The sequence below is a fragment of the Ammodytes marinus genome (genome assembly GCF_949987685.1).
Source record: "Ammodytes marinus genome assembly, chromosome: 10".
Taxonomy (NCBI): Eukaryota; Metazoa; Chordata; class Actinopteri; order Uranoscopiformes; family Ammodytidae; genus Ammodytes; species Ammodytes marinus.
In genome coordinates, this window is record NC_137214.1 from 8,368,688 (window position 1) to 8,396,510 (window position 27,823).

The window sequence follows — 27,823 nt, forward strand, 5'->3', positions numbered from 1 at the left end:
AATCATCGGGTTGCTCTCCTTTTAAGCAGGCCTTTATCAAAGCGTACTTTCATCTATAATGTGTGACTTCCTCAGGAGGTGGTATAGGCTCCACTATGCAGCAGCAGCAGCGGGTCAATGTCTGTCACATGTTTTTGTATTTTTTATTGTCGGTATCAATTATAATCATGAGGAAAAAGGCCCTCATAGAAAGAGAGGTCTAATGTATCCGGTCCCAAAAGGAGGATCGAGGGAGGTCTCCAGGGGCATCCACTGTCACTTCTGTCCGCCAGACAGTCAACACAGTGACAGAGTGCAAGGATTCAAGGGACACCACATCAATAATCCATTAAATGCTTAATCTTAAACAATTTCCAACATATTAGGCTCATTTTCAGGTTCAATTATGTAATTTGGGTTTCTACTAGAAACTGTTTAAATGGTGTAGTGTCCAAAACATCCTTTATATTTCTCTAAGTGGCATTGATGAATCTCCTCTTTTCAGCCTCTGTCTGAAACTTAATGTCGTGACATAGGTACGAAGGCGGGGACTGCTAACTTCAGTCACTGACAGGAAGTTAGCCAAAAGAACCATTTCGCTTACTTCTCCTTTAAATACGCAGTAATCTTTCCTGTTGGGGCATCTAAAAAATGCTCAAAATATACAAAGTGAAAAAGGTAATAGTTAAGCTAAGCTAACAGCTGTATGTAGAGTTGTATCAATATTCTTATCTTACATTCAGCGAAAGTAAAGTGAATAAAAGCAACCCTACTAAGAATAACATCATAGAGAGATTATTAAACATTTATTTATCCATCTGCAATGTACTCACAAAAGTCCACAAAGCGGGTCATCCCGATGTTCCCACAGCCCTATGTTCCTGAAATTGGTGATTAGGTCCAGGCATCACAGCTGGGGGTAAGGGAAGAGGTTTAGAATAGGAGTGAGACTGACACATACGCACACTGACATACTTTTCTGTATTATATAGTTAGATAACGTAGAAATGTGGGAATATAGGGCAGTGGGAACATAAGACACGCTCTCCACAGTCAAAATAGCCTTCAATACAATGAAACACGCTTTGCATTGTGTTTATAGTACAATTGTCTTTTTATTTAATTTATTTATAGACACAACATTGTTCCAAGGTTCCTAATAAAACACATCACATCCAAATAGCCCTCGGAAAATGAGGACACACGTACATGTACTGTCAGTGTTGTTTAAATATCAACATTTACATGGTATCCTCAAGAGGAAGTCTCTATCTTCTGATCAAACACTCCAAAAAGCTGTCTCAGAACAGTTAACAATCAGATTAATAACATTTCATTAGAGGAGGCTGGTCAACCAAAGCTGAATGTTATAACTGATAAGGATATGACTGGAAAATGTTCCCAGAGGAGGCTTTGAAAATGTTGCCGAGCAAATGTGGATCCAGTAGTGGTGAAAACCATTCATGATTTATTCGAGTGTTATATTTATATGAATGTGACATACTGTATACTGTAAGTGAGTCCAAACATCCGCGTTATGTCGGGATTGGTCAATAAGACTTGATTATCTGCCAAATGGGGAAAAAATATCATGGCAAATGTGCATTATCCCATTAAAGTACGTGCTTTATGAAGATGTTCCTCTAACGATATACTGCAAAATGACACAAACTGCAAAACAATCTGTCACTCAGTGTTTGAACTGTGATCGCTGAAGCACAGAAAAATTATTATTATAAAATATTATTATGTGCACATCCTTGATACATTAAAAAAACTATTGGTTCTGTTTATTTTCAAAATAATTAAAACAATTAAATCAATACAAATTTTGCGTCAACAAACACCAAGGCATATGGAAGTTATTATGTGTACTCTCATCCATTTCCAGTGCAATTGAAAATGTCAATAAACCTGATGTCAAAACTGAGGAGGAGGAGGGGCAGCCATGTTGACTAACAGATGTCTTACACACACGTATGCGATATACAAGGTCTCTTATGCTTGGCTTCAGCTGAAGCAACTGGCATAGAAGCTCCATCTCTGGACACCAGCCAGTGCTAAACACACTTGCTCCCTGTTCTGCTTCTCCTCCTTCACTATGGTGAGCGGTGGCCTTTATTCACATTAGTAGGAGGAGATAGTCACATGAGGTGGGGGGCTTGGCTGGAGTGGGAGTAGGTAGTGGGGATGTGTCCCTACCCTGCTCCCTCCCCTTTACTGATTCCAGGGTACGCCATCTGTGAAGGGATGGCGAGACATGTCTGTGGCAGCTTCTCTCAACAGGTGCAGTTCCCACAGCCCTTCACACTGTTGACAATCTCCTCCTGTAATTTCTTCCTCTCCTCCTCCTTCTGGGAGATGCGCTCGGCCGGCTGCTTTGACGCAGGCCCATTGCTGTTGAGGATTTTGCTGTTCTGGGTGTTCCACAGTTCTGAGTACAAGCTGCCCGGGATACTGAGGAGAGTGCTGTGGTCGCCTCGCTCTGCAATTTTACCCTGGAGGAAAAATGGACAAAGGAAAAACAGAAAAGTATGAAACCTAAGCTTGGGTATTGGCAAGGACTTCTCGATACGTTACACATCACAATACATTGCGATATGCCAATGTATTGTATGATGCAATATATTGCCATATTCCACGTAGTTTACTGAAAAGGTCAAAACAGAGCTGGAATACAAGTTGCTGTGTACGATCTGGTTGATGTTAATAGATCACATTGCACTATATTGGTAATTCAGCGGACAAATTCAGTCAAAACAAGTTCATTTAAAACTTGAATTCAGATTCAGAACCCAGACATTTCAGGCAACTAGCCGTACTGGGACATCTACAGGCGCCTTGGATGCAGTTCACACCCGGTTTATAACGTTTTCTTTTTACATTTTTTACAAAAAACGATTTTTGGAGCTGACGAGCTCAGCCCTTATTAAACTAAAATATATTAAAAAAATGCTGCAACAAACATTGAAGTTAGAATGACGAGGCCATGAACACAGTCCTATAGTTAGCATCACTTCATGTCCACACAACACTGACCACACTCTCTGCGGAGAGTCAGCGCCCCCCTAGAATTCTTCCGCCTCCCCAACAACTGTTGCAATATCTCTCGCAAAAACACGACCTCGCAGACACACACAGGCATCCACAAGCAACAAACACACATCCCTCCCACACAGTCAAACACAAATGAAGCCCCCCCCTCCCTTCCCCCACCTCCCCTGAGCATGCAGAGGTGTTGGCATCATCTTTGGTGCACCCAAGATGAGCACGTGACTGCTTCCGCTCGTTATTTTAATGAGCGCCCCCCGGCAGTCCTCTGCTGGCGACACCAGCAAACGCCATGGCGACATCACACGCAAACATGCCTCCTCGCCACGACCCTCTGATCCCTGCCATCTGACTCTGGGAACATGGAACCACACATGCTCACTCGCCGTAGTTCAAAGAAGCCTCTTCTCATTTCATCCTATCTTGTGGCCTCAGCACTGGTGGAAACTGTCACTTGATCTGCGACATTACATATTAAGTCTAACGTTCCAGATCATAACCGACTTCACTGTGTCTTTTTGTGCTTTGCAGTGTCACACTCTCAGTACCCAATGCATTTGGCTCCTCACTTACTCCTCCGTGTTACAATCGGCCTAAGATATTCGGCGTCACCACATTCTGTAAAAACATTCTGTTTTTAAGTCACTTTAAGCGTGACTTAAACACATTTGTCCATATATATATATATACATATATACATATATATATATATACATATATACATATATATATATATATATATATATATATATATATATATATATATATATATATATATATATATATATATATATATATATATATATACATATATATACATATATATATATATATATATATATAACGAACGAGAACGGTGATCTCCATTAACAGACATGTTTAGTCCTGGATGAGGCCTCATCAGTGTCTGGGAAGCTGGCCCATACATTATTAGTCACCGAGACAAACAAGACACGCCATCTGACCAACACAGCCAGACCAGTCAGACTGCTTTAATGAGCCCTTATGGAGAAAATAATACATTCAATTCTACCAACCAGTGTCCTGTTGTTGTTGAGGTTAATGAGAAAAACTAAAAGTGTGTTCACATCACGCACATTGTGGAATAGGTAACTCAAGAATAAATGAGTGGCAAACACAGAGGCTACTTGCTAAATTTCTGTTGGCTGGCATATAGGGTGCACTGAAGGTCATGCAGAGTGCAGGTCACCATCCTAATTGGACTGGCAATTAACACAGCACATGTTTATACTCTGAAAACTTATTATTATTTGCTTTTTATGAACCTGACATTACAACTGGAAATGTTCATCAGGGAAGGTATTAGATATATTAAAAAAGTGGATAAGTTCTTACCTCATTGAGGACTATAATCTCGTCTGCGTCCACGATTGTGGAAAGCCTGTGGGCGATGAACATTGACGTCCTGTCCTTCACCAGCTCCTTCACCGAAGTCAGGATGTTCTGAAAGAAACAAAAGATGAATAACTGCCTCACTCTGTTGAGCTTTACAAGAGAATCCTCGAATTCAGATGAAAATAGCAGCCCGTGCCTGCAATAATGGAGGTCTGAAAATACAATAACAGTGTATGAATGACAGGATATATATGAAATGTACTCCCAAACTTTGATTTGAAGGAGAAGCTAAATCAACAGAATGTTGCCCGGCAACATCCACCTTCATATGCTTTTCTTTCCAATATTTATTTATGATAATCTGAAGACGCCATCATGGTGAAAGGCGACAGAAAAATCTCAAAAAAACAACCACAACGACTGCCCTACTCTTTTTACAAAGATTGAATGAGGGCATGCAGCATTTTCTTATTAAATGTAACAATTGCAAAGACTGTGGGGTTTAAGCCGAGCTGGAGATTAAGAAGGAGAGAACAGTAGCAGCTGGCAAGGGAAATTATGGGGGTGGTGTGTGTGTGTGTGTGTGTGTGTGTGTGTGTGTGTGTGTGTGTGTGTGTGTGTGTGTGTGTGTGTGGGGGGGGGGGGGGGGGGTGGAGGGGGTAGGGTGTTTGTCACAGCAGGTATGTGACGCAGGAGTTAACTGAATTAGCGTGTGCCTACTACAGCAGGTGACTGAGTGGGTGTTTGTTCTGCTTAATGCGAATGAGGGAACGGCGACGTGTCAGGTGCAGTACGTGCTTCAGAGAATGGGCATTTGTGGGTATGTTATGTACGCATGCCTGTGTCTGTCAGTGTGGATGTGTTCATGCACTGTCAGGCCCACCTCTTCAGTGATAGAGTCCAGGGAGGACGTGGCCTCGTCATACAGGAGGATGGGCGGATTCTTCAGGATTGCGCGAGCGATGGCGACCCGTTGCTTCTCCCCCCCTGGAACAAATCCACACATGTCATAAATAAAAGCAAAGCAGGGTACAAGCAAAAGGTTTGAATAACGTGAAGGTACAGCAGGTCTCTCTCTTGGCCCTTCTCAGAAGATAATAGCGACTTTAAGCAGCGACGTTTGAGGGAGGGTTACAGCGTCCGGGAAAGATTCCAACGTGTTGCTGTAGTAGTGAAATCCGATATCACTAAGCAATTCTCATAACTGCTACTTGCTGCAGAAACTGGCTTCTGAACATTTTGGCTACAATGTCTCTTAAAGTGGCCCGATCCAAACATCCGTTCCTCCGTTCTAGACCTACGGCGACGGGAGGTGATGACATGAATTTCAAAAGTTGTTCTCGACCACCGTAGCCATCCACTGAACTGTCGCTGCTTAAAAACCTTAATGACCTCATGGGGTAAGCACACAGACAACACCAATGCTACAGGCCTTGGACTAGTGAAACAGACTTTCGTTTAATTGAGGGGAAAAATCAGCAGGACGCAACGATTGCTCCCACTGTGTCTGACTTGGCCCTTATTACATTCAGTATGAGCTGTGTGTGGCCTCTTGAAAGCAAGCGTCATTTAGCGGATACATTAATTGCTGGCAAAGGAGAACAGCAATGAAGAAAGTTAGGAACCACACAGCCCAGACTGCCCCCCCACTTCCCCCCCTTCCTCTGAAAACTCAATGGCAGCTGTCAAGTACAGCAGCCGCGAAATTAATGAGAAGTTAGCCGTGTCTTTAATTTGTCCGTTCTCTCACTCACTCAGTCATTCCACATAAAGAAATCTGTTCCGCCAGTAATTGCATCTTGAATGCTGAGTGAAAGTGCTCTCACACTCTGCTGTGTTTACGTAGGTTAAATGAGTTGCAGGGTGGCGGTAAGAGCCAAAAACCACAGTATTGTGCTTTCTCTGCAGATCAAATAAGGTATTTCGCCGTAAAACAAGTTCATACACTAAGAAGAATAAGACAACAGCTAAAGATAAAAGAAGAGAATGCTGCAGCTGCAGATCAGACATGAGTAATCTCACATAAGGTCAAATTTGATAGTTAACTCGAGTTTAATTGTTACTTTTTTTCCTCTTTTAAGAAAACATCACCTCATAATCACAATCTCAAAAGTAATTTTCCATTGCCATAGTTACACAGAAGTTTTTAAAAGTCTAGAGCTGTGCAAACCAAAATATTCCTTTCATTCTTTTCCCAAAGCATACAGCATGGCAACTAGCATCCTGATATATATTCTGGGCACCAGATGGGGGACAGAAGCGCATTGCTTCATTTAATCTTGATTAACTGTATAGAAAGAACGTGCTGTAACAACCTGACAATGAAATATCAAAACTTAAGACTCAATACTTAAAAAGATCAATGATGAAACAATCATTTTGATAGGAATAGTTCTGCTCTCTAAAACTATTTGGCGATACCATGTAATGAAGGTAGGAGTTCAGCGACTTACAGACAGATAAGGTACAATCCAAAACAAAGAAACCATTGGAAAAAAATTAATATTCAAGCCATATTCTGTTAAAACTATACCTTAAATCTCACACAATGAACAGCCTAATATCACAACATCAATGTTATATTAATATAAAATTATCAGTTGGTTAATCTGCAACAATTTTGATTATCAATATATTGCCTAGTTAATTGACGTAAATCCATTCTACACAATCTCTAGTCCCAGCATCTATGAGAGGATGTGATGCTTTTCTCTGGTTTACTAAATAGAACATGTCTTGATTTTGGACGGGGGGGATCAGAAAATAACCTTTTTGAAGGTTACCTTGGGCTTTAGGAAAAGGGCCTTTTTTCACAATGTTCTTAGGTTTTATCGATTGAATGATCAATATAAAAAACAGAAATGTCAGATCAATGGATAATGAAAATAACTGCTGGTTGCAGCCACCTTATAGAACAACAATGTACTCAATGCACTGTATACACATTGGAATAAGCCAGTTACAATATTAAATTCTGATCTTTCAATGTTTGAGCTTAGTATACCATCGGGGGAAATATACAGAACACACAGCTCTATAACTGGCTTCTGCAGAGGAGATCATATCTAAACAGTAGTCATAATAGTGCAGCAAACCTGACAGCTTGAGGCCCCGCTCCCCAACCTGGGTGTCATAGCCATGGGGCATCTTGAGGATGGCGTCGTGGATGCCTGCTAGACGTGCCACTTGGTAAACCTCCTCTGGTGTGGCGTTGATGTTGCCATACTGCAGGTTGTAGAAGATGTTGTTGTGGAACAGAACGGCATCCTGACAACAACACAGTCACAGAACAAATAGACGTAAGAAAAATGAGGCTTCAGAGAGTAAAATTTAATGCGGCGGAGAGACAGAAACAGAAGACTGTATATGCAAAGACAAGGGAAGGAGAGGGAAGGACGCAAATGACAAAAATACTGTTCATGGACCATCTGTTCAGATCAGCCTCGGAGCTCACTGCAGTGAAAACCTAACTGATTTCAGCATATTCCTAATGCTGTTGTCAACTATCCATGTTACATTGTTCTATGCTGCCCCCTTGTTGTACATAATTATCAGTAATAACTCCCAAATAGATTACATTTTCCATTATCATATCTAGACGTGCACGTTTGCGGTAAAGAAGCTCCAAATAGTATTCATAAAAAAATTATGATTAAAAAAAGACATGTGGTTTTGATAAAAAATTTAAATAAATCCTAGCTTGTTTGTGTTTATTTGACTGTGCTGGTGTGCTTCAGACCTGTGGTACGACTCCCAAAGCCTTCCTCAGGCTATCCAGGCTGACGTCTCGGATATTCTGCCCGGCGATGTAGATGTTCCCCTGCTGAGGCTCATAGAAGCGGAACAACAGCCGCACAATGGTGCTCTTCCTGAAACCAGACGTGGAACCAATCGTCAGCATCATTCTGTCTGTGAGCCGCACCCCCCACAGTCAATCATATCTGATGATAAGAATGTCTGCACATACAAATGAGCTGACACACCTGGCTATGGCTTTGTGTGTACACACTAAAGCACAGCGTGCTTCTAGGAAAGGTGACCTACCCTGACCCGCTGCCACCTACTATGGCCACCTTCTTCCCAGCCGGCACTTCGAAGGACACTCCGGTTAAGACTTTCTGGCCCTCCAGGTATTCAAAATAAACGTCCTCGAAGCGGATGGTGGCCTCCTGTGGTGCGATGGTTAATAGAGGGGCCAGATTCTTCTCCTAGAGAAAAGCATCAGAGGGTTGAGAGAGACCAAAAGAAAAAGGAGACGGATACAGAAGAGCCGCCGGCAGCTGATGCAACGTGACTCCAACCCCTTGTAAAGAGGGGTAACGGTGGAGCACAGAGCCAACACTGCCTGCATAAAGCACAGCCATTCACAGCCAATTCCAGAGGTGGTTATAGAAATTTGTCTAAAAACCTTCACACGCTGCCCTTCACGGTGAATGAAGAATCAATAGGCGTGAAAACTTTCTGTACATACAGAGCTGAGCCATAGTGCTGAGATGGAGCCAAGGTCAGCAGTGAATAAAGCGCTGTCCTTAGCCTGAGAGGAAAAGCCTGCTCTGCTCTGTGTATATACTGCCTAATAGCAACATAATCGCCCTCAAACCACCTCAGCCAATTAATACAAATAACTCGCAGTCCATTAGTATAAACACATGATAATTTCAGACACCCCAACCTGGAAATAAGCCAAAATCATTTATTTCTTTTCGTGGAACAGTTTCAAGTGAGGGGGAGTTTTAAATTATCTTACATCTACATAATAGCCCAATGGCTTTAAAAAAAAAGAAAAGAGAAAAGTATTCAGACAGTAATGTCCTACTGGGCAGTGCCATTCCACAGGAAACACAATGGAGAGGAGTATTAGTGATGAGAGAAAAATCACCAAACAGATTCATTCCTGCGACTGTAATTACAGGCTGCTGGCCAGAATAGCATTCATATTTTTAGGCAGCAGGCGCATATTTGCACTTAAATGTGCTCCACTGGCGCAAAATGGGCTGTTGCGTTATGAATTATAAAATTCGGAAAAACTTTTGATAGCGATTAACAATTGAAACATACAATATTGAAGAAATAGAGAATGTCTAACATCTGGACCGATATGGACAATTTAGTGTCTAGACCATATAAAAGGCAAAACATAATCAATTAACAAAAAAGGGCCAACCGACACTGAAAAAGAAGGAAAGCAGCTTTTTTAAGATACTACTGGATCTGCCAAATTAAGGGGCTTTAATTAACATGTATTGTGTTCTGATCACAATTCATTTATAAGTACTCTGCATAAATGAAAATGAGTCAGAATTCCCAATTCCGGTAAACAGATCACACCGACGCAGCGAAGTAATGTCACGCTCCACAAGTGGCAAAAGATGAGGAAGCACCTGGGTCACATCAAGCATGTAATTACTATGTTACGACTGCAACCTATCATTTTCTACAGCACATGTGGATTGATTAGCTATGTCATGCAACCGAGAATAACTCAGTCCTGTGTTAAAAGTATTTTACCATTAGTCCAATTGTACATTTATGTGCTGTAGTTGGAGAAAAGTCTTGGTTAGAAGGCATTCCTCGAGTTCTAGGTTTACTTTTCCTGAATAACTAAAAACATATATATTTAAAAAGGAGAGAACACAAAACAAGTTACCTTGATCTTGGTGTCAATGTTGAGCAGGGTGAAAAGAGTGTTCATGTCTATGAGGGCCTGCCTGGTCTCTCTGTACACTGTACCCAGGAAGTTGAGGGGGAGGGAGAGCTGGAAGAGCAGGCCGTTTACCATCACCAGGTCTCCCACGGTCATCGTACCTACCCGACGGCAAAAGAGAAGAAAATGTACAGAGTTCCATATAATTAGCTCTATTGTGTCATGTGTGTGTTTCTTTGGATACGAGATCCAAGAAAAAGTAAATAATATGCAAACCATTTCTTCTTTTGAGTTTTGGAAGCAGACAAAGCTCGTAACAGTCTGAATCCATCTCCACCCACTGTGATTTCATTTTCTGCATCAAGGCTGCTTTATTTCCTATTCATGCCACTTTTTCATGCTTGCTGTGCTTTGTTCTCATTTTGTTTTTCGTATTATCCAGTTCAGTCTGGATTTTCCTCTGTCCATTTTATTTTGGGTGTTTTATTATGATCTTTCTTTTTTCCAAATGCACATTCCCCCCCCCCCCATTGTGCTTTGGACACAGATCATGGGCATGAAGAAGTAAATTGAGGTTAGAGATGATTGGTATTTTGCATCTCATCAGATATTTTCATGGTTTACATTTTTTTTTAGAAATTCTTTCCACCGTCACCTAAAACTCACTCACCTGCCATAATGCCCTTGCTAGCCAGCACCATCATGCTAGTGAGGCCGACACTGAAGATGGCACTCTGGCCAAAGTTGAGCATGGCGAGCGTGGACGTGGTTTTTAAAGAGGCAGCCTCGTAGGACTTCAGGTAGCCATCGTACCGTTGGGCTTCATACTTCTCATTGTTAAAGTACTGTGGACGAGAGCAGAAATATTCAGAGGAGCGGAGGGAGCACAGGGCAGCGGGACAACAAAGTGTAGAAAAGAGAAAGAGGGAGAGACGCAAAATATGGTTAAGGAAGGAGGTTAAGAAAGCATGGAGAGCGGTGTCAGGCAGATGGACACTTTAATGCAGCCTGCCTCTAGGCTGCATTTGTTCTCAGTGACCGCTCTGGGCATAGTATGGGTCTCGGTTGGCCTCTAAAGCACTTTTCATGTTTGCATCTTCATCTCCTCCCCACTGATGTTAAAGGGTGCGCAGGGCCATAAAATAAAAATCTAGCATCTGCTTTGCTGAGCTGCATCTGAAGCATTGCCCGAGGATGGCGGTTATGGCAAGAGAACAGTTTAGAAAATATTATGCAATTATAATTGTAGCAAAAGCCTAAACATCCCTCACAAGTCTAACAAGAACGAATCAGTTCTCATCATTGGCAGCATCATCGGCATGCGTTGTTACATCTGTAGCAGCTTACACTCCTACCAAAAGAACACAGAGAGCTATGAAGTGTTACACCACACAAGCAGCACATATTTAAGATTAAGACATACAGCATGATCATCATCATTTAGAGGAAGAAAAGCCTTATGAATGAGCAACTAATAGCATTATCATAACAACAACCCCTCCTCAACTCTGCTTCCAATTACCTAATATTGTTGCTTGTTTTAGTTTGCACTATTGTTCCCCTGCTCTGGTTAAGTGGGCGATTTGCTTCTCTAGCTAACGGCAGTGGTGCCATGCTGCTATTGACTTACTACTGATTTGCATATAGGGAAATGCAGGAAATCAGAGAGCGAAGAAAGTAGCACATGGAGGACAAACAGAGCCAGTGCAAGGCACCGTGTACGGGTTCTCATACAGCCCTTTGTGAAAGTGGAACGGATTTCTGAGTGGGCGGAGATCTAATTACATATGCACACTCACAGCTCAGTGTGATGCTAAATCCGGCCGCATTGGCACAGATGACACAAAATAACACAGAACAAAATGTTGACGAAAACAGGATGCAAAATAATAAAGCGAAAAAAATAAGATAAAATAAAACAACACAGGTCCCAAAATATCTAGAACAGCATACATAGATCCCAAAACTGGATGGTGATATGTTTGTATCTGTAATGTAAAATGATACTATCTAGAAAGAGGATTGAAACAGCAAGATGTGTTAACCATGTCAATGAGAAAAGTGTTCCATGGCTCGATGCTCTTCTTCTAATAGGTCCATGCTCTGACCCATATTGCGGTCATGGCTATCGTCATCTGGCATAAACCCTGCATTAGACTAGCCAGCTCTAACTGTGCTGACCCTAACCGAGCCGCACCACTCAGTGGAAACAAGGTCAGAGAAGAGGTGTGTTTGCATTCAAGTTACTATCTATGAAGTTTACCTTCGTTCAGAAAGACAACACTTTATAGCTAAACAATATGGAGGTAGAATATTCACAGTCAACCTTATTGTTTATGTCGTTTAAAAACTTGAAATCTCACCAAATACTTAATCCTTGCATAGCAAAAACACTGCATTTTGAACATCATGGGTCTGTGGGCATGCTTTGGTGTGACCTTCCTCGGTAATAACTAAGGGGAATATGATAATATTTAAATAAAAGTATAGTAGGGATTGGTAGTGACTTTTTTGTGAGAAAGGCAAAGAAGGGTTATTGATTAAAAGGCACATTTTGACAATCATGCCAGTGAATATCCGTTACTAGACACAAGTAAATATTTGTTCACGTCAATGTGCCTGGATGAAGTGAAAAGGAAAAAAAAAGGTCTTGAAAGGAGGAGACAAAAGGGAAGGATTGATAAAGGGAGGGGTGTGGATGAGCCGGAGCTGTGTGTGAGTGTGTTGGGGCCGCTGGATCTCACCTTAACAGTTTCATAGTTAAGAAGGGAGTCGATAGCTGCGTTGCCAGCTTCATTGTCTGCTTTGTTCATTTCTATCCGGAATTGAGTCCTGTGTGCAGAGAGACATGCACGATCACATAAGCACTCTCTTAAGGATGAATTCAGAATACAAGTAAACATTGTGATTGTCGGCATGGAGAGACCCAGAACTATATTTGCTGAATTGATTTTTAAGTAATAAAAAACATGAGCGATATTACAACCAACTGAACAACAGACAGACACATGTCAGACGCATGTCTAGTCCAGAAATCCTCGTCGTTACCTCCACTGAGTGAAGAGAACGGTGTAGGCGGTGTATGCTGATAAGGTACCCAAGGCCACTGCTGCAAACTCTACGCCACACTTGTAATACTGCAGGAGAGAGAAAAGGCAGATAAGACACAAAACATATTTTAACTGTGACTCAACAGTTTTGTGATAAAAAAAACGAAAAAGACAAGCGACCACATCAGACAACTGGATCCCAACTTTTGCGTCACAAAGCACGTTGAAGACGTACTGTTTTTAACCATTCCACTATGAAATTGAGTGTTACAAATGAAGGGGAAACAAGAACTAATCGTGCTAATGCTTTAGCTATTTGGGCAATGGTGTATGCCCTCATTACAGGCAAGCTGACATAATGGTCTAATGGTCTAGAGTGGAATAATGGCACAATACTATAGGGTTTTAGCGGTGGCCAAAGACGGGGGGGGGGGGGCATCTGTGCAGAACATACTCCACAGGAGGAGATTAAAGCCTTGGTTCCACTGAGTGATGCGGTTCGTTTTGCTACAGCACGGCACGCGTTTATTTGCGTTTCCAATGTCAAAAGTTGGGTAGGGAACTTTGCCGTACCTATTTTAGTCACCAAAAGGGTGGAGCTTCTGTCGACAGTGGAAACACAAGAAGACATATCCGTTCCTAACCAAACCGTGCCGTGACGAACCGATCTGTGCTGCTCGAACAGGGTATAAGCAGCTACACAGCTTGGGATTCATCATTGACATTAATAGGCCCTGTGTTGCCACCAAAAGTTCCTGGGCATTCATTAAAATACATTCGACAATTTCTCTGAAATGAATTTCCAGACCATCTGTTTTGGAGAGTATCAAGCTGATGGAAGGTCCTGAGCTTACATTAAGGGCAGAAACAGTAACAGCAAATCATAAAACAAAAGCCAGAAAATTTGAAGAGGTGTGATTTCCATTGTTAATATCCGTGTGCGTGGATATAACCATGAGACTCACCAAAATAGTAGTGACGAGGCCCATCTCGAAGATTGTCGGCCCCAGGTTGAAGACAAGGGCGCTGAGGACAAAGGAGATGCCCCGTGTGCCGCGGTCGATGGCCTTGGACAGCGCTCCTGTCTGCCGGCTCAGATGGAAGCCCAGGTCCAGGTTGTGCAAGTGGAGGAAGACGTTTTTGGCGATGCGTCGGATGGAGCTCTGGGCCACCTTGCCGAACACAGTGTTCCTCAGCTCGTTGAAGAGGGCTGCGCAGGCCCGCGACACGCCATCTGGGATAGCGGAGGAGACGGGAGAGTTTAGCACACACCTGCTGTGAGAAGCAGGGAGGCTCAAACAGCGGGGACTGTGGGGAGCTATCAAGTGAGAATACATCCTCATCCTAAACACTTAGGGCTGTTATGTAGCTCTGAAGCGATATGAGGCAGCAAAGAAATAAGAATCTGACCGCTCTGGCTTGTCAAATGCAATGCAGTATTGAGACAGATGAGAGTACACAGGGTTGAGGCTTGTCAACTGCTCTATAGTGAAGGCTTGTATGAAGTGGCAGGACAGGTTTTTCACCCCATCATCTCTGGGCTGCAAGCACTGCAGTGCTACAACAACAGCAGTCTCCCCTAGCCTCTGTAATTACAAAGCAGGATGCTGTCTGAAGCCTCACTACAGTGGCAGGCCAGTACAAGTGTAGACTGAGGGGGAGGAGGGTATATGTGGTTGCACAAGGGGTGTTCGGTGTTCGGTGTGTGTGTGTGTTCGTGTGTGTGTGGTTGGGAGCAGGCTCCATGTGTGAGCAGAATACTAGAAGAGGGGGAGGTGCTATGGAAGTGTGTGTCTATTTGGTGCTGGTGAAAGGGATGATTTGATTTCACCACTGTTTGAGTCTAGACATGTTCTGGCTGATCAGTATGATTGAGCTGGATGTAAGCAACATGGCCTTTCTTTTGCAAGGATTCTTGATATGCAGCAAAAACCAAAACAGTCAGTAAGAGTGTGAGTTCAATTAAATTGGTGATGTAATTTCTAGACTTTTCATTTAGTGATAAACGAGCAGATGGCTAGCAGGACTGTCACAAATTAATATTAGTCTGGGTTTGAATGACACGTGGCCTTCATGTGGCGATTTCACCGAGTTGTGGTGAACACTTGACTTCTGCTGAGACCAAAGTCAGTGTAATAATCACTGTCTGCCGGTCTTCATGGGGCTGTAATGTGGCGTTAAATAGGAATGCTCATCTAATGAACAATGTGTCCACATCTGACAAGGTAGGATGAGCACTGTGCAAGCCTTTCAGCCAAATTACACTCGTCACCGCAGACTCCAAGAACCAGGTCCTAGGAGCCGCAAAGAGGGAACAAAAAAAAGAGAGAAAAATACAATCCTTTTCTTTGAGAGCTTCTCCTTGATTCTTTCTCGTCACATTAATTCGTCCTGTCTGGAGTCCTGTTCATGTCTTCCAATTATTAAACAGGCAGCATTAGTGTGCAAGACCTAAGTGGGCTCATTAAAATAAGTGCCTACAGGGCTAAGTGTATATCGCATCCGAGCTGATCTCACTCGAGGCCACACTGACTTGCGGTGGGTGTCAGGTTCACCACATTTATTTATTTATTTGAGCTTTTTCATCAGCAGCTCAGTGGTCAAAAAAACATGTATACTGTAATCAGGAAGAAACTCCACACGTCACCCCTGAAACCTCTTGTATTCACAGGGCCAATTTGGACATGGAGGACGGGAAGGAAAAGGAGGCGCTCTCAAAGGATCGAGTGAATGAATCATCCCTGGCCTTTGCATAAAACCACTATTTAAAAGAGAACGTAAGCAAAACTCTTCCCCACTCTTTAGAAATGTTCTGCCTTGGGAGTGCAAAGGTATCGCGCTGAAGTGTCATGTGGGTCATGTGGATTGAAAGAACTCAAATGCAGGACGAAGCACATAATGTGTGAGGTAGAGGTAGAGGTAGCAAAGTGGCATAGATATGAATGTGTTGGGAAAGGTCAGCCTGTGTAGATAATAGGCAAGTCCCACAGTCCCCCTCTGATGAGCGCGGCACCTGCCAGTGCAATACGAGTCTGGGACTTACAGCCAATCAGCACGGTCGTTGCCATGGTTGCCACGGTGCTTGGCGCGTCATTCAGGTTCAGCATGTGTCCCGACATCTGGTTAAGATCGTCCACTGCATACTTAAACATGAAGGGCACCGTCACATTGGTCATCTGGGAACGCAGGGAGGGGGGGAGGAAGCATTCAGAAAAGAAGAGGAGAAAAAAAAAGAAAAGAAGAGGGAACATTTTCAAATAGCCTATTAGACAAACATATGCTCAATGTAGTCCAATGCCATTTTTCAATTATGCTGAGGTTCCTCTTTATGCAAGTGCTTAGAAAGATGAATGTCCACTATTGTTAGGCAGCACTATATCCAACATTACCTCTTCAGGTGTCTTAAAAAGGGATATACCGTATATGCATAGTGTGTGTGTGTGTGTGTGTGTGTGTGTGTGTGTGTGTGTGTGTGTGTGTGTGTGTGCGTGCGTGTGTGTGTGTGCGTGCGTGCGTGTGTGTGTGTGCTTCCTAACTGGCTGTGCTGGTGAGGTGGCTGGTGCTTCTTGCTAATGGCTTTGGAATGGTTATAAGGGCTAATTAAAAGCACAGGGACAGATGTGTGACTCAGACTAGGCTGTTCGCTGTGCATTAGGACGACCAGAGAACACAGCAGCACACTGCGAAGCAATTTCATTTGAAACCCATTTGATTTGAACCCCTCTACCTCCTGACACACGAGTGGGCTTTTTTTCCAACCGTTTTTCATTTATATACACCTTTTTGTTCCTTTACTTCATTGACATACTAATAAGAATAATAGTAACAGCAATTATAGAAACAGTAGAGAATTAAATAATTTAACCTGTGTCGACCATGCTAATGTGAAAGGACACCTTAATAATTGACCATTTACCATGAAAAAGCCAGATCTCTTGGGTATTATACTCAGACAAGGAACAAAAACAATATATTTGCTACCAAGACAACAGAGAACAACATAAAAATAGCCCGAGCCTATTACGACAGGGCCATAACATGTCCTCGATTTTACCACTAATACATGATAATGATTATAATGTTCTCTTTCAATCCACAACTGGAGATTAAATCAGCACCATGTCAATCTGTACCTGGCCCTATGTCACTCTCAACAGTGTCAAGAAGTGAACAAGAGTCTTGAGGCTATCAATTAGTAGCTTTAGCTTATATACTCAGGGCTGTACGCTTATTTTTTTAGGTGGTAGCACTGGTGCTAGCAAGCAAAAAAAATCAGTAGCACAAAAATAAATTCAGTAGCACACGAAGTATGATCAAAAACTTGCATAACCTTAACCCATGCATTTCGCTCTAATTACCTTTTAGCCTGTCATCTTGGTCTCATTTGAAATTCTCAATTAATATCATATCCTAGTGTGTGCAGTAATAATTGTAGAAAAATTAATAGGGGTGCACTGATTGTAATTTAGACTAAAGAATATAATCTGCCAATTGCAATTTTTTGCTGATTCAGAATTATTTCTCCCCATAAAATGAATATCTATATATTTTTTGTATATACATATCATTATTATATTCATAATAATAAAAATGTTTGGTAAATGTCCTTCTGTTAATTAAAACCTAACTTTAAAACATATAGCCTATTAAATAATTAAGTATACATATTGGTACAATTTAGGATAAGTTAAATAGGTTGTTGTGAATGTGTTGGGAGTTGTTCTTCAGTGGCTTATCAGTTATTTCAAACTTTGTTTAAATAGACTACTGTTGACTGCTCTCTGCAGCTGAATGAGTTGCCTTTCAAGCTAGCGCACTGCAGGGCTGAGAAGCGCGAACTTCCTGTTCTTACCGGCTTCAAAAAAGTAAACTGACGTTTGGCTAGTAACATGCTTTTAATGTGAAGGCGCACAGGAATTTGGAGAGTGTTAATGTAGAGCCCTCTAAGCAGTGTTGTGCATCGCTCCTCTGTGTCTCAAAGAGACAGCATCTGCTCATTAGCACGGTGCGAGTGGACTTGTATTCATCATCGCATTCGCACGTGATCAATTTCAGTAGCAAATGCTATCAAAACTGTCGCACTGTACAGCCCTGTATACAGAGAGGTATAGCAGCCAATAATATAAAAAACTTCCAACAGCGTAATAGTTTTTCAGTTTTTAATGAAATAAAAGCCGATAATGTTATTGTAGTAACTTGCCACTAACGTAATTACATTTCGGTCCATTACCGTAATAGCTTTTTGAATATAATGTAATAACTGATAAGCCCGACATTACTGGCAGGTTGTTAAATTTTTGTCTGGGTTTTTAAAAATCCTAAACATGTATCAAAAGCAGTTTTACTGCGAATCATTAACATATCCTAGAGTCTAATTATCCCACTCAAAAAAATCCACTTTGCATCTATTAAATGAGAAATTTTTCAATGATTGTGTTTTTTTTAAATAAAAATGGCTCACGTCATCACATAAGCTTGCATGTAAAGGGTTAAAAGCAATTACAAATGAATGAATATTTGATATGTATGTAAAGAGGTCAAGTGGGATAAAAGGTTTGTAAAAAAAAAAAAGCCGAAAAAAATATTACTGTAGGGGAGAGTGGCCTAAGTTGTGCAACTTTTCACTGAAAGTGACTTTAAAGTAAGGCCTTGACAGTAAAGTCTCCAACTCAAATATGTACATATATTTCAGGGTGTTGTGCATCCCTGGCAATAAAAAGTTGTCTTGATGCACAACCTGCCCCCGGTGTGGTGTAAGTTGTGCGGTTGGAGAGAATACCATGGGGTGAATTGTGCCATTGATATATATCTCATAAAGTGTAATGCAAGACAAATCCATTAGACAATCACTTATTTAAGGTGTATTTAAAGTAAATAAAGTAAATAGTTGACAAAGATTGAAGGTCAATTTTATTAAACAAGGCCTAGCAGATCTAATGGTTTTACCTGCAAAGCTCACAATGACAAAGTCACCATCATCATCTTTCTGGCCATCTGAACTCTCATCAGTGGTGTCGTTAAGTGGAATTGAGATGTCACTCTCTTCTGAGCTAACTGTAGACAATCACTTTCTTTTGGTGACCAGCGTATACAGCCATGCCACTGGCACAACTCTCAGAAATGTACTTTGCACTAGTTGCTCCGTGCTTGTGGAACCAACTGCCACCTGACAAATGTGATTCCCCTACATTTCTGCCTTTAAATCAAGGCTCAAAACCCATATGTACACCCTGGTGTTTCCTCCCCATTAACTATCTTACTTCTGCACTACTATCTGTGTTTATGTGGATGTATGGGCTTTACGTCTTTTATTTTGGTTATTGTTATTTTATCTTCATTGTTTACCTACTGAATGCACTATGTACAGCACTTTGGACAGTGCAAACTGTCATAAATGTGCTTTTATAAATACATTTTACTTACTTACTTACTTACTTATAACTCACCCAGGCCCTTTGGAACAAATCACCCCATATCCCAGAAATTTGGATAATAAGCATGATGCAGCAATTTAGGGCTGACATCGTGCTAACTGTATAGACTCAAAATGTAGCATACCAAAGCACTAAAACATGTGTCAAATGTGTTCAAACTTGTCTATAATTGTTCAGACACAATAATCAAAAAACCTTGATCATGGAAATTTTACTTTGAAAGGCAAAACACAGTTTTTTTTAGCTTAAATGTGCTTATATCTCATTCCTTGTGTCTCCCTTCTTTACAGGATGAGTCAAATGGATGGCTCTTCTTAAATATGTGGTCACATTTCCAATTTCTTCCACGGTTCTAGAAACAAGGGGTGGCACAACTTCCAAAATTTACAACTTAGGCCACTCTCCCCTATAATGTTTTTATGGCAGTCTATAGGGAGAGGACGTTTATGTCCTCTAGGCCAATGAGAGTAACATAAAAGTTAAGCTGCCACAAGGGTGAAAGACCTGACCACACAAACAGCCCTACTCTACAGTATGGACAAAAAAGTAATATGTTTAGAATTGTCATTACATTATTGGCAAGTTACTTCATATTTGGCTTTTATTGGAATAAAAATGGAACAATTATAACATTATTGGCTGTTATTACATTATTGGCTGAAAAGACAAACTGGAGAAATGGAGGCTTACTCCAGCCAAGCAGGGACAAAGGAGTAGATTGGTTTGGATGACATGCATCTTCTCTCCTCCTTTGCACACACACAGCCATGCTGAGAGGCAGCAGAGCACGCATATTTAGGATGTGTGAATAAGTGATTGTTTTACAGGGTGTAAATTAGAGACCATCAACAAAGGAAGAGGAAATGCATCGTACACTGATTGAAGCTTGCAGTTAATTATTTAAAAATTGCAGTGCATACTGTTTTTAGTTTAACACAGGTTCCACACACAGTGGAACAAACAACCTGTGATGAGCACTCCTGTTGATTTAGCATAGGGTTGTGAAAACAGATTTGGTTATTTGATTGAGCAAGGAGGTATTTCTGATTACAAATACAAAGTTAGACTAATGTTGTGATGCACTATGACACTGTAATGTGACTGTCTTACACTTTGGTAACATCATTTTAGGTAATTTTCAGAATTATCAAGTTCCACGAGCAGTTTGTCAAATGGTGATTTGATGGGGAGCTGATGATGAACCCTGCTGGTTTTCTCTTCAGCTAGAAACACTGGGTAGTCTTTTCTATTGCCTCTTAAACAATAGAATCTTGAAGACACTACGAGTAACTTTGTCCGTTGGCGGCCCCTTTGGACAAAAGCGGTAGTATTTTTACGACGCCAGCTGTCGTAAAGCTGTTTTCTAGCGCGCGCTGGTCCTGCGAGTGTCAAATGAATAGGACGCAATAAAGTGCATGTCCGTGTGTTGAAAGTGTGAGGGCACCGGACTCTTTTCGGCTCTGTGAGAGTGGTTGGTGACTCTGCACCAACTAATGCCAGTCAGTGCCACACACACCTGATTGCAATGAGTTGATGCAGGTTCACTAACAACTCGCAAGGAGCTGAAAGATTCCGTGTCCTCACAGAAAGCGAATGAACGAGAGACAGTAGTTTGTATGGATCACGATGAGGTAATGTGTTTATGTTGTTGTAAATAATGACTATTTCAGATGAATAATGGTAATCTGATGATGGTGAAGATGATGTTTTTTTTAGTAGGAGTAAACACTGCAATCTAGTTCGCTCGCGTGAAATTGTGTACACGTTGCTTGGCAACGCCCTCTTCCCGCCCGTCTATCACTCATTATCACTTTCTTCATTGCATTTTCTTTTTTTTTCTTTGATGGTTCAGCCTCGTTACCAGTCATTATGACGACAAATAACTGTCTCAAACAAGGCTCCCGCTCCCCTTCCCTCACCTGGAGGGATAGGCTTCTCAAATCGCGTTGCTGCGATACACTGAAATCTGCCACCAATACGAATATGTGACTTTTGAGCCTGCATGCACTCCTTTGTTGTTAAAGATAATGTATGATTATCAGAGGAAACATGAGGCTGTTTAAAATATATTTAAATGTTACTCGTAGTGGCTTTAAGGCCTATTATGAGCAGACAGTGATCACTAATCCCAAACTATCATAATACATTGGCAGTTGACAAAGCACGATTTATTTCCTATAGTAATTTAGACACGTCAATTTAGAAGATGATAGTAGTGAGAAATAAGATAAAGTTTGTACCATCATACTGGTTTTACCTAAAGCGGACTGATGCTGCGGCCTTCTCCTAAAGCATGTAGTGTTTAAGAAACGTGTTATGCCCACTCACATTTTTCGGTTGAATAGTGCCATTCTTTATCGATTCTTTGCTTGTTTCAGAGAAGAGATGGTATGAACCTGAAAGGTTGACCTCCGCCGCGCAATAATCTTGCAGGCTTAATTTACGTCAGCAGCAACCTTGGTTTGTCACTTCTCCCTTTCACTGGCCTGTGAAAAGGCTGCTCCTGACTTTGAGGCCCAGCACAAAGAGAAGCTTTGCATCTAAACAGTCACTTACTTGATTTATTATTAGAATTGTGATGCTCTCTGAATATAGACATCTCTACAGTATACCTGTTTTATCAGAGATATACAAAATAATGATCAGTATCTTCAAATCTCTATGATGCCACACATTTTCACTTTCTTGCCAAACAGGAAAAAACAGGAAACAAAAGCAGCGTGACAAGTGAAGGACGTGAGGAGATGTGATTCAAGTTACCACAAACATAGTGATAGCCAACATTCCATCAACTTAATAATGGTAGCACTGTCTACAATAACTTTACTGGAGTTAGAGTATATGCTGTTGTTGTTGTTTTTTAACCTTAACACTGTAAAAGCATAATGAGCACTGACAGCAAAAAAAAAATCAAATAAAAATGGTGTGAGCAATATTAATTCTGTGTCTTTAAGGCAAAAATGATGATTCCTTTATTATTTTAGTCCATTCAGATTGGTGCTCTGATCAATGTGCTGAGATAAAGTTTGAATTATTTTTCTTGTCTTAATCTGTTTTGATATCTCAATACTGCACTATCATTTTGCTTTAAGTAAATAAGAGCGTTAGAATACAAGCCCAGCCTCTTGAAGTTTAGTATAAATAATCTTGCTTCAGTCATTTAGCTCAACAAAGTTACTATGATGAGAGAAAACTGTTCTTAATGTATCCAGCATTAGCTAATGTAGGAAGGTTTTGCTTTGGGGTGGAAGTCAAGTCAGGTAAAGTCAATTTTATATCACAAATTACAATACGCCTCAGGAGGCTTTACAATCTATACAGCATATTAGACCCTCTGTCCTCCTTAACCGTGGAAGAAAGAAATCAAAGCAAAGCAGAAGTAAGACTTAGTGTCACCGAGGATGAATAAAAGCAAATCTTACCTTAGCTGCTGCGAGCAGGCCCAGAGAGATGGCAACTCGTGCTCGCAGGTCTGGTCTATTCTTTGGCCATACATAAGACAGCATTGCAGACAGGATCGTGGCTGAATTCACCTCCTTTAGCTGGGGAGGAAAATATAAAAACAAAGCCTCTTTTAAGAACATAGTTATCCTGGTTGTTTAAAAAAAACAGTCTGTCTTATAAAATACAGGTCAAATGGGCAAAGATTACTATACCAAATGATTCACTTACCACTGTACCTCATGTGTGCTAATATTCTAAACTAACTTGCATTTTGCTTTCAGTGTGACAATCACAATAATGGCTCTCTGGGCACATGGAACATGGAACATCAAATGTCAATGAGAGTCCCTTGGGAGTTTTGGGGGCAGCAATGACAGCAGAGTCTCCAGGTGGAGACCAGGGATCTAGTCTGACACTACAAGTCCCAGGAGACATCTGGGCTGTCATCCCAGCTGAGTTAGAGAGCACCCGTTCCAACATGGCTGTTTACCCACGCTCCCCCACACACCTGCCACAGGGACTCTCTGCAGGCCAAAAAAGAATATGCAGTAATTCCTCTAATCCACCCAATATGGTGGCAGCCCCGTATATAGCAGAGAACTGTGCCCAACACCTGTCTTTTATCAAACACAATCAAGCAATATGTGAAACTGCAAAGACAAGATTAACATTAACAAGGGAATGAACTTCTGAGGACTCTGTGCCATATGCAGGAGGCCAGCTCATATAGAATACATGTCTGTTAGCCTAACTGTAACTTCATTACAGTTTCTTGTTACTTCTAAAAATGGCCTGACCCAGCTTTCACAGGAAAACAAGTAAAGACTGTTCGAAACTGTACTGTATATACACTGTGGAACAGCAAATACAGGTAACAGGTAAAAAAGTATTGGGTTTTGGTACAACCCAAGTCTCATTTGATATGTAAAAAAAATTAAAAAAAATAAGAAGTTGCATAAAGTGATTATGTAAAGACAAAGGCCCTCATTTATCAAACTTGTGTGGAAACTGGTGCAGATTCTGGCGCAAATACCTCCCTATACGCCAGGTATCGCGTGGGTATCGCGTCGTATCTCGCCAATCTCGGCGTACGCCAGGCCATTATTGATAAATACGGCGGCTGAAAACAATCGTACCACGGCCCTATATTTTCTCAGTTTAGAGGCCTCGCCCAGAGGTTTTGCGACATGGATAAGCGCATTACGGCACAAAAGAGGAACTTATCTGAAGTAGAAATTGACAGAATAACAGCAAAAGTAGAAAAATAAAGTTTCATTTCGGAGCATTACAAGCGGCATCGAAGAACGACAGAAGGCAGCAGTTAGGAAGAAAATAACTGCTGCAGTCAACAGCGTTGGTGTTGACAACAAACGATCTCCAGCTGAGGATTTTGCATTTTAGGTTTACATAGGCTATGGCTATTGCTCAAATGCTATAAAACAGCATATACAATTCTATGTCGCCATTTCTTTGAATAGACGAAGAAAAAGTGTTCTGACTCAGAAATCGCCACTAAAAAAAGCGTGTTGCTGTTCTGAAATGCAACCAACTGGGCTGGGGGTGCGGGCATACTATAGCCTAAGTGGTAGAGGAGAAAAAGACGCACCAACTGTCCGATAATGGTCCCCATAAAAGAAATACACGTCTGCAGAGATTTGAATGATTAAAATGTATTGGCCCTTTTAGATAGCACTACTCAAAAGGGGTTTAAAAACTAAAAATAACACATTTTGCGTTTTACTGTATGACAGCATGCGCTTGGTCAGCCCGGCCGTCAGCTGCACAAGCCGACCCGGCAACGATCAGCTGTGAGAGCGCCCACTGTCCTGCTCCACCAGCAGATCGGAAAAACGTGCCGGTTAACGGTGGAAATAAATCGCTCGCTTAAGCGATCAATGACACATTAAAAGAGGAACTAACATCTAAAAAGTGCTTCAAATAAATAAAATGTTAAGCTGAATGTTGTGCCGTGTATTTTTTATCATAAAGAGCAGTGTAGGCCTACTACATATTTAATAGGCTGCTTAGGGTAACATTTTGAATGAATGCAGCCCTCGTGTCCCCCCAGCTGCTCCAAGTCGGAGACAACTGCCCTTGCGCAGTCCCATGCAGGGCTCCTAAGTGGCCGGTGTGCGCACTATTGAATCAGCTCTCCTACTACATAAGCTGCACAATTTTAAGTGATTAATATATTTATTTTGGTCTGAGCAAACACTGCATTTGTATTATCTTCTAATAATTGTCCAACAAAGTCATCGGCTACCCGGCACAGCCTGCACTGCGAGTCCATGCTGTTTACAAACTTGCGTACACGAGCTGAGAGCTGGCGTGGGATTTGAGCGTATCCTACGCTCACGTCCATATTGATAAATGCCGAGATTTGCGTGGAAATGTACGTACACCCATTTTTCTGGTCTACGCACGGTTGATAAATGAGGGCCAAAGGGTCTATAGACGTAATGCTTAAAATGATTAGTTAAACATTTGGTAAAAGGTAAATGTTAAGTTTCTTTAAAAATAACTTTTAATTTCTTGCCAGAACCCAATTTATTTTTAAATTTGAAAGTTAAAAACAGGACTGATAGGTACTGAACTTACCACATTTTTGGGATCTGCACTTAGCCCTGCTCCTGCGTTCCCATGCCAACATGTTCTTTTGTCTGTAATCTGCAAGTGCTGTGGAAACATCACAAATTTGTCATTATACAGTTAATTTTGATATTAGACACTGACTCAAATATTTCTCAAACAAACTTACTTTCGCTGCTTCCAAAATCCGACGGCTGTTCTCGCTCCCGTTTGAGTTCCATGTAGCTGTTCGTAGGTGTGAAGGGGAACCCAGCTAAAACATAGGAGATGAATCATGTTTTAATCATCTGAAACAGTCATAACTAATAAGAAAACTACGGTAATCTTAAAACAACAAGCACATTTTATTCCAGTGCAAGCATAAATACTTTTCCCTGGGCGTTTTTTTTTTAACAAATGCTAACAATTTAAGTTCAGAGTTCAATGGTTACGCAAGGGTCGGGGACATACTGAACAAATATATGGTTAGAGGAGAAGCTGGTTAAGCATTCCATAATGTTTGCTAGCACTCTTTTTTTACCAAAAAAGATACTTGTCGTAAGTCATTAATTGAAACAACATGAAATGAATGAAGGCAATACAAGTTCAGAATCTTTCTGAGCTTGAAGTTCAGACACAGTTTTAATTAAATACCTCTTTGGTGAGCGTGAGCCTAACAAACCGTTTTAAAAAACACATAGGCCATCTTTGCTGGTGATATGAGTGGGTCAATATTTGTCACTTTATTAAGTATGTCAATGCAAGCCATCCACTAATCTATGATAGCTAGCACATTATACTACAAAGTTACAACAAATACTAATTTCATACAGTTTGCGCTCTCTGGACTTTCTATCTACCCTAGTCCCCAGAACTCGTACTGAGTTTGGGAAGAGGGTCTTCATGTACTCTGCTCCCTCCGCCCGGTCTTCAAAAAAAAAAAAAAAATTGCAGTAACTCATCACTATTAATGATATTAAAGCTCGTCTCACAAGTTTTTTTTAAATGGCAAATTTTGGAGTGTGTAAATGTTTCAGTGCAGTATTTTATCATCTTCACAAAATAGTTCTTAGTGTATCCGCCTCCTCCTTCTTCACCCTCTGGACTGTATTTGTCTCTTTTTCTCATGTCTGTGCTTTTCTTATTAGGTTTGTCTTATATTTCACTATATTTAACTGCTGCTATTTTGGCCAGGCCTTGCTCGAAAAAGAGGTCATTTGATCTAAAGCAATTCTTGCCTGGAAAAAATAAAGGATAAAAAAAATACTCAATGCATTTGAGAAAAGTGCATTTTGGTAGGAGAACGTAATTTCACTACACTACAGACTCAATAACTTCAAGTTATTAGTATTCTCTAAATAGGAAAGGCTCACTTGACAGTTTATTAGGCCCACCTTGCTTAAGCTCATTGATATAAATGGGAAGGACAAAATATTAAAAACACTACATATTGACTACAAAAGTGAATCAACACCTCACCAAAACAATTTAAACAACAACTAAACATTGAATGTATGGCAGGGCGGCTGTTGCATTAGAGATTGTATCAATGTTAGCCAAATAATAAGATTGCAGTTGATTTGCTGGATGTTGAAAGGGTACAGTTTTCAAAGGGTACAGTTGTCAAATAATCATTACCAAACATTGAGCACGTAAAGGCAGTTACCTCCGCAGTCACACTGGGATGGGACAATCAGACCTGTCTTATCTAACGTGTACTGACACTCACAACACGTGACTAAGTTAGCATGATAAATAGTGACTTCTATTATAATTCAGTACGATGGAAGACATGGGATATCAAGGGTCAAAGAGCAGAAACTATTCACTTGCTATTCACTGCTCAATAACACTGATGTTGAACAGATAACGCAACTTGGTAATGTTAAGTTAGCCAGTTAGCTAGCTGTCGTTTAACACTAAATTAACTGACATGGTATTTAAAGTTACTTTGACATTGACCACTTTGAAAAACACACGACAAGGCCTGACAAGATCTTTGAATCCAACTTCCCTGAAAGTTAGTTTGAACCACTTTTTCTGTCCATCTCTGCCCTTGCATGGTGACTGTCAACCAAAAACACTGTGTCCTCTCCCACCGAGCCGAGTCTCTAAAACTCACCAGATATGTACTGTGGCGTTTATGCTCCGTCCCACTTTCACTGCGACTCTTATTCCAAATGTGATATGAGCTGGTCTGTCGAAGGAGAAGCGCTAATTTTCGTTTTTGCAAGTGAAACCCGCATTTCAGCGGTGCCAACATCGGCGCCATGTTGACGAAGGAGGAAGGCGGTCAG

The 27,823-nt window shown here is 41.2% G+C and overlaps 1 protein-coding gene across 1 annotated transcript; it reads right to left on the bottom strand.

The window, feature by feature from the left end:
• Nucleotides 1–1,097: 1,097 nt before the first annotated feature.
• abcb7 (ATP-binding cassette, sub-family B (MDR/TAP), member 7) lies at nt 1,098–27,807 on the bottom strand. Its single transcript, XM_080035940.1, has 16 exons — nt 27,649–27,807; nt 25,717–25,800; nt 25,557–25,634; nt 22,937–23,056; nt 16,124–16,256; nt 14,046–14,314; nt 13,079–13,167; nt 12,775–12,862; nt 10,701–10,875; nt 10,034–10,191; nt 8,431–8,594; nt 8,126–8,255; nt 7,482–7,653; nt 5,270–5,373; nt 4,387–4,494; nt 1,098–2,477 (listed from the first exon to the last, which is right to left on the bottom strand). Exons 1-16 carry the CDS (start codon nt 27,796–27,798, stop codon nt 2,259–2,261), a joined length of 2,241 nt encoding a protein of 746 aa, XP_079892066.1. The 5' UTR covers nt 27,799–27,807; the 3' UTR covers nt 1,098–2,258.
• Between the last annotated feature and the right edge of the window lie 16 nt (nt 27,808–27,823).